At 33.4% G+C, this 5,757-nt stretch overlaps 1 protein-coding gene across 1 annotated transcript in view; it reads left to right on the top strand.

Annotated features, from left to right (window-relative positions):
• The window catches only part of LOC106476703, a gene marked incomplete at both ends in the record, with an annotated part of 13,823 nt that extends 8,318 nt beyond the window's left edge, over positions 1-5,505 (top strand). Inside the window, 7 exons of the mRNA XM_022380495.1 lie at positions 880-1,147; positions 1,455-1,695; positions 2,006-2,297; positions 2,632-2,847; positions 3,388-3,771; positions 4,210-4,362; positions 5,260-5,505. Of these exons, the coding sequence (XP_022236203.1) occupies positions 880-1,147; positions 1,455-1,695; positions 2,006-2,297; positions 2,632-2,847; positions 3,388-3,771; positions 4,210-4,362; positions 5,260-5,505 (1,800 nt within the window). The remainder of the gene's footprint in view (positions 1-879; positions 1,148-1,454; positions 1,696-2,005; positions 2,298-2,631; positions 2,848-3,387; positions 3,772-4,209; positions 4,363-5,259) is intronic.
• Between the last annotated feature and the right edge of the window lie 252 nt (positions 5,506-5,757).

The following is a 5,757-nucleotide window of genomic DNA, read 5'->3' as shown; positions in this document are numbered from 1 at the left end:
CCTTACACTATTTTTGGTTTGATGTCATGATTCAGACCTTACACTATTTTTGGTTTGATGTCATGATTCAGACCTTACACTATTTTTGGTTTGATAGCATGATCCAGACCTTACACTATTTTTGGTATAATGTCATGATCCAGACCTTACACTATTTTTGGTTTGATAGCATGATCCAGACCTTACACTATTTTTGGTTTGATAGCATGATCCAGACCTTACACTATTTTTGGTTTGATGTCATGATCCAGACCTTACACTATTTTTGGTTTGATATCATGATCCAGACCTTACACTATTTTTTGGTTAATAGTTTGATTTGGATAACCATTTTCATTTCACATCCCCGTTTGTTCGTTGGCTTTTAATTTTTCTTAATATTGAAATTTAGTACTTTAGAATTTTAAAATTCGAACATTTCAGCTTTATAATAATTGTATTTTGTAACCCTGTTATTAAAAGCCAGATTTCTTCAGAAAGAAAGCCTTAAAATAATTTTAACAAAAATTCCAATGAATTTTTATCCATGTTTCAACTTTTTCTTGGAATTTCGATACAGCGGTAAGTATACTGGTTTGTAACTTTAAAATCCCGGGTTCGATTTCTCGCGATGAACACAGCAAATAGCCCAATGCGGCTTTGCTCTAAAACAACTCATTTTATGTGTTTGTATTTTACTAAATTAAACACTATTCAATAGATTCTGGTAACTGTTTTTATGAAACTCGAATATCTATAATTATAGTAATTATCAGAACGTGTACAATGAAAGAAAGTGGTTATTATTTTGAATATGAAATAGTCACCTACAAAATTAGTTTCCATTCCCTAACCTGCTAGAAGCTAATGCCACTATCAATTTTACATCGCATTTCGCAGTTCGGATTCGTATTCAAGGGCTGGGATCAAATCTTGGACAGATTAGTGACCCACAGTGATATTCTGTCGGAATTATCTACCATCCTGTTCGGTCCCAGGAAGTACGGTGTGGAAAGATTGCAGCAGGAATTTGATGAAATTAAGACCAAGTTAAACTTGGTTTTTCGTGAACCTGAAGACCTGAAGGCCAGCGTATTCTTCCAGCTATTCGAAAGAACTTCAATTTACACTTTGGACAAGGAATATATTAGTGAAATGCTTCAGCACGGTAAGCTACCTATTTCATTATGAAGGATCTTATGAGTGCTTGACTGTCATATTGCAAACAGTCTGTAGATAAATATTAAACTTAATTATCTTTGTCTGTATATAAGATAGCGATCATGCACTCCGTATTGTTCCTTGCTACGTGTAGCCAAGTGATAAACTAATTACATTTAAATCAGCAGATTATGATAGATAGAAAGATGTCAAATGAATAATCTGATGCGTTAAATTATTGTACTTAACAGAATTCATTAGTTTAATTTTATAAAATCATCTTGATAAGTGTTCGATTAATTCAATATTTGCAGCAATCAAGTTTTACAGACAACTTGAAGATCAAGTAAGAGCAGGAATACCATGGCACTATGTTAAGGTTATTCTACCTTCCAGCTCCTTCAAAGTACTACCTTCAGAAACAGGTCTGCCAGTCGTCATTTCCAACCAAAAACCAACCATAATGTCTTTACGTATTAGAAATATTTATGTGCAGCTTCCAAGCAGCGGCTACTATTCTGGGGACGTAAACTTTGCTTTAGAAATTCAACCAACGTGAGTCACTTCCCTTATCTTCTTACAAACTTATTTACCAGTAACAATTAAATTATCAATAAAACTGGAAAGTCACTGAATCTATTACATCATGAGAAATAAGTGTGTGTAAGCAATACAGACCGGTGATAACATTATCCACAGTTTTAAACTATAATAGGTGATTTTTGTTAAATAAGAGGGTTTTTTTAGACCGATTAGCAAGGAGTAGATCCGATTCTCCAGTAAAGTTCAATCGTACATTATATACGTTCTTTATATTTAGACAACAACCTAAGAAAAGTTTCTAAAAACGTTTCTTGTTACCCAGGATACACTACTCCTCTCATGTCTTTGGAGGGATTGTGGACCCTGTAGCGCAGACTATGTACGGAAGCACGATGGTTAGAAGATACCACACGACTCTTCCTTTAAACATCAGCTTACAAGTCGACGTAACAAAACACGTCTTTCAACTCAACATCCAGCCACAACTAACCAAGATCTTCTACCACAAGTCAGATGCTGCTACCTTTATTCGAAAGAACTATGTGAGTCAACCACCAGAAGAACACTTCCTAGGACAGTATTTGCCAATCAGGACTTTACCAATTCCACTGAAGGCACGTTTCTTTCTTGTTCATTTAAGCAAACCATACATTTAACCTATACCTATATTTTTATTTTTTGAAAATCTTTGATTTGGAATAGTCTTCGAATATCTACTTTAAGTGTTACAATACTTATCAAAGACGTAAACTCGTTACGTAACTTCTTTATAGATTGTCTCGTATCATGAGTTACAACGATATTGGAAGCATCTTAACATCTTTTAATTTCTCACGGATTAGTATATTCTACTATGGCATAATCACACTAATAAAACTATAACTAGAACATTTGACAAAAGAATACAAATTTATATGCATATATATTTTGTGCCATTTAACATTGTAGTATGATGAAGTTTATGGTCGACAATTATTTGGACTGGGACTCCATGTTAAAGGAATTGCAGAAACCATCTGGTCTGACATCCCACTACACCTGAGCCGTACGACACAGGAAAAGGGCTACCTAGCTGGAATTCTGGAGGTTATTAGTAATCCTGGTAAGAAGTACCGCGAATTCGTCGTTTCGCTAGAACCAGATCATCAGACACCAATCTATGAGGTGAGAACCCATATCTTTGTTTATTCCGCCTCGATTAAAGCTATTACTCTTAAGTGTCCTATTGAAACAGCATATATTTGTTCTCTCACGTAGCAAATTCATCGAAATATCAATGTAAAATAAGAGTTAAGTTGAATATCTGTACAAGTGTACTCGTAGGTGTATGTTTTAGTTGTTTAGTTTTGTAAGCTAATTATGATCAACGATAACCCTTACTCTACAACTCGTTACTTAGAAACCAGATTTGGCCAATAACTATTTTGTGAGAGTGTCCTTAAGAGTTTTTAGCGATCAAAAATATTTATTTTTATTTACGGCTGTAAAAGCAGTTACTAAAACCCACGTGATGTTTACTGTAGCCTTGTAAAATATATGTACTTAAATGCCTATGAATTAATATTCAATGTGCCGAAAAATATTTTACAAATAGCACTGAATTGTTCTTTAGTGGTTGAAGTGTTAATTAAGAGAAAGTTTTGTGTATTTTTTTACCACTACAGTTTTAAATTAACGTGTTTAACTGTCTTTTGTTCATCCTAGTATAACATCAAGTTCCAGTACAAACGAATGTTGGAGAAAGATGAACCACAGCTGTATCGAAAAGAAAGAAACACCGGTATTCTACAGAAAGCCTATGAATACCTCAATTTACCTTTCACACGCGTCTACAAACCCTACCATAGCGACGTTTTTTCAGGACCCAAAACTTACTTGCCAAGAACCACTAGCGAGTATAGCGGATCCAATGTAATTGACACAACTGTGACACATGTTTGGTCTATGGTTCTAGAAGGAAAAGGACCTGTCCCTATCACAAACGTCTTAGACCTCTTTTACACACGAACTCTGGACTTTAGAACCATCTGGACCAAAATCCATCTCCTTACGTCAACAACTGGACAATACAGATCCAACCCAGTAGAGGTTAGGTTTTATTTTCTCTTAAAACATAATAAAGTTTAGAACAAAAATTAATTAATGATTGTGAATTTTGATAAAAACAAATTTGTATATATATATACATTCTCTTATAAGAGTACTTATTAGTATGATAACTTGATGATAACTCTTTAGATTTAGGATGAAAACACTGGATTATTTATTAAATAGCATGTTTTCTATGAATTATCTTTCTTAATTAATGTCGCCTGGGGGTTCAGCGGTAAGCTTGAGACTTATAACGTTAAAATGCGGGGTTCGATTCACGGCGTTCATTCTATTTAATGTGCTGTCATGGGTATACAGTAACAATGACATTTATGTTAATATATTTATGCTATGACGAAGAACACAAAAAATGTTTTTAACATTAAATGTATCATTGATAGAGGTTAATTTATATGCATATATATTATATACTAGATGTGTTTCAACTCCGTTGTAAAATTTCCCCCGAAACCAAATGTTTTCCTCCTGGACACTGTCTTAACTAATGATCAAAAAGTGGACATCAATGCTGACATCAGTTGGGGTTCAGAGTGTTTAACATCACAAGAAAGGCACGTCTCTATCAACGTAAGTACAGTCATAACATGTTTTTCAATTTCCTACCAGAATTGTTTTACAGCAATAGATGTTATAATATTTTCGGTTGTTTTTAATAACAACAACTAACTTAGATAATGTTTGTAACATAAAACTAGGAAGAAACATTTTCCGAGACAGTATCATTATGTTAGTTGGGTAAGTAGGGTATATTTTCTTCATAATTAATGGTAAGAAAACTACAAAGACTGAAAAAAAGGTGCATTTTGAATGTCGTTTGTTTGGGCCTTAATCCAAAGCATTGCCTGAATTAAATGACGTCGTTAATGTTAATACTCTCCATCTTTTGAATATACACCACTCAGTTATATCATTGTCAATACAAGTGGTGGCAGTTTGAACGTCTGCTTTTTTAATTGGTTGAAATTCCATGTTGCTCATTTGTGGATCACCACGCATGCGTCCCGTGTCAGCATAAATACAACTGTTGCAGTATCTGCTATTGTTATTTAGTTTCTATTAGTGACAATATTATATTCAAATTTTTTGTGGACATAATTATTAATAACATTTAATTCATACAACCGGTGACAATACGAATACCTGTTTCTGTCAAAATATTTTAAACTTTTACACAGGTTTATCTCAGTATAATTACATTACGTATTTGGAATATGTTTGTATATTAACTAATCTGCACAAATATTACTGCTTCATGGTTTAATATTAAGTGTTTTTTCTAGTTGTTTAAATTTAAGACTGTTTTATAATTGCTGTAATAAATTATTTCTACCTATCATTAAATATGATATAATATTTACTAACAGTAATCACAGTGACAATTGTAAGATTTTAGTATTAAAATAAAAAACAAAAATAAATGACTCAAGAGAAAGCAGCGTTTTTCATTCCAAGTTTTTCTCAAAGGCTATTGTGGAAAAAAGCAATGAGCAGAAGAACGTACATTATGAACCAAGAAAACTTCCACGCATGACTACACTGTACAACACCAACTACATCGCTGGGCTCAGCGGACAATGGTCACTTCCCTGGTACTACAAACAATGCCAGATTGACCAACAGCAGGGAAAAAGCCAGAGCTATGCCTGCAAGTTGGCAATAATGGACGATAGCTATCTCAACAAAATCACCATGGAGATCAACTACGAGAAAGTAAGTAAAATTATGTTCAAAATAAAAGACAAGGAAACAAGATTTATACGTGCTTCACTAATAAGAAGTGTATATCAATTATTCTTTCACTAAAGTCTAGTTACTGTACGTGCTTCACTAATAAGAAGTGTATATTAATTATTCTTTCACTAAAGTCTAGTTACTGTACGTGCTTCACTAATAAGAAGTGTATATTAATTATTCTTCCACTAAAGTCTAGTTACTGTACGTGCTTCACTAATAAGAAGTGTA

This window comes from Limulus polyphemus, unplaced genomic scaffold (assembly GCF_000517525.1).
Source record: "Limulus polyphemus unplaced genomic scaffold, Limulus_polyphemus-2.1.2 Scaffold11286, whole genome shotgun sequence".
Lineage (NCBI taxonomy): Eukaryota > Metazoa > Arthropoda > Merostomata > Xiphosura > Limulidae > Limulus > Limulus polyphemus.
Note: the sequence above shows the minus strand (reverse complement) of the source record. Positions and strands in the feature narration are given on the sequence as shown.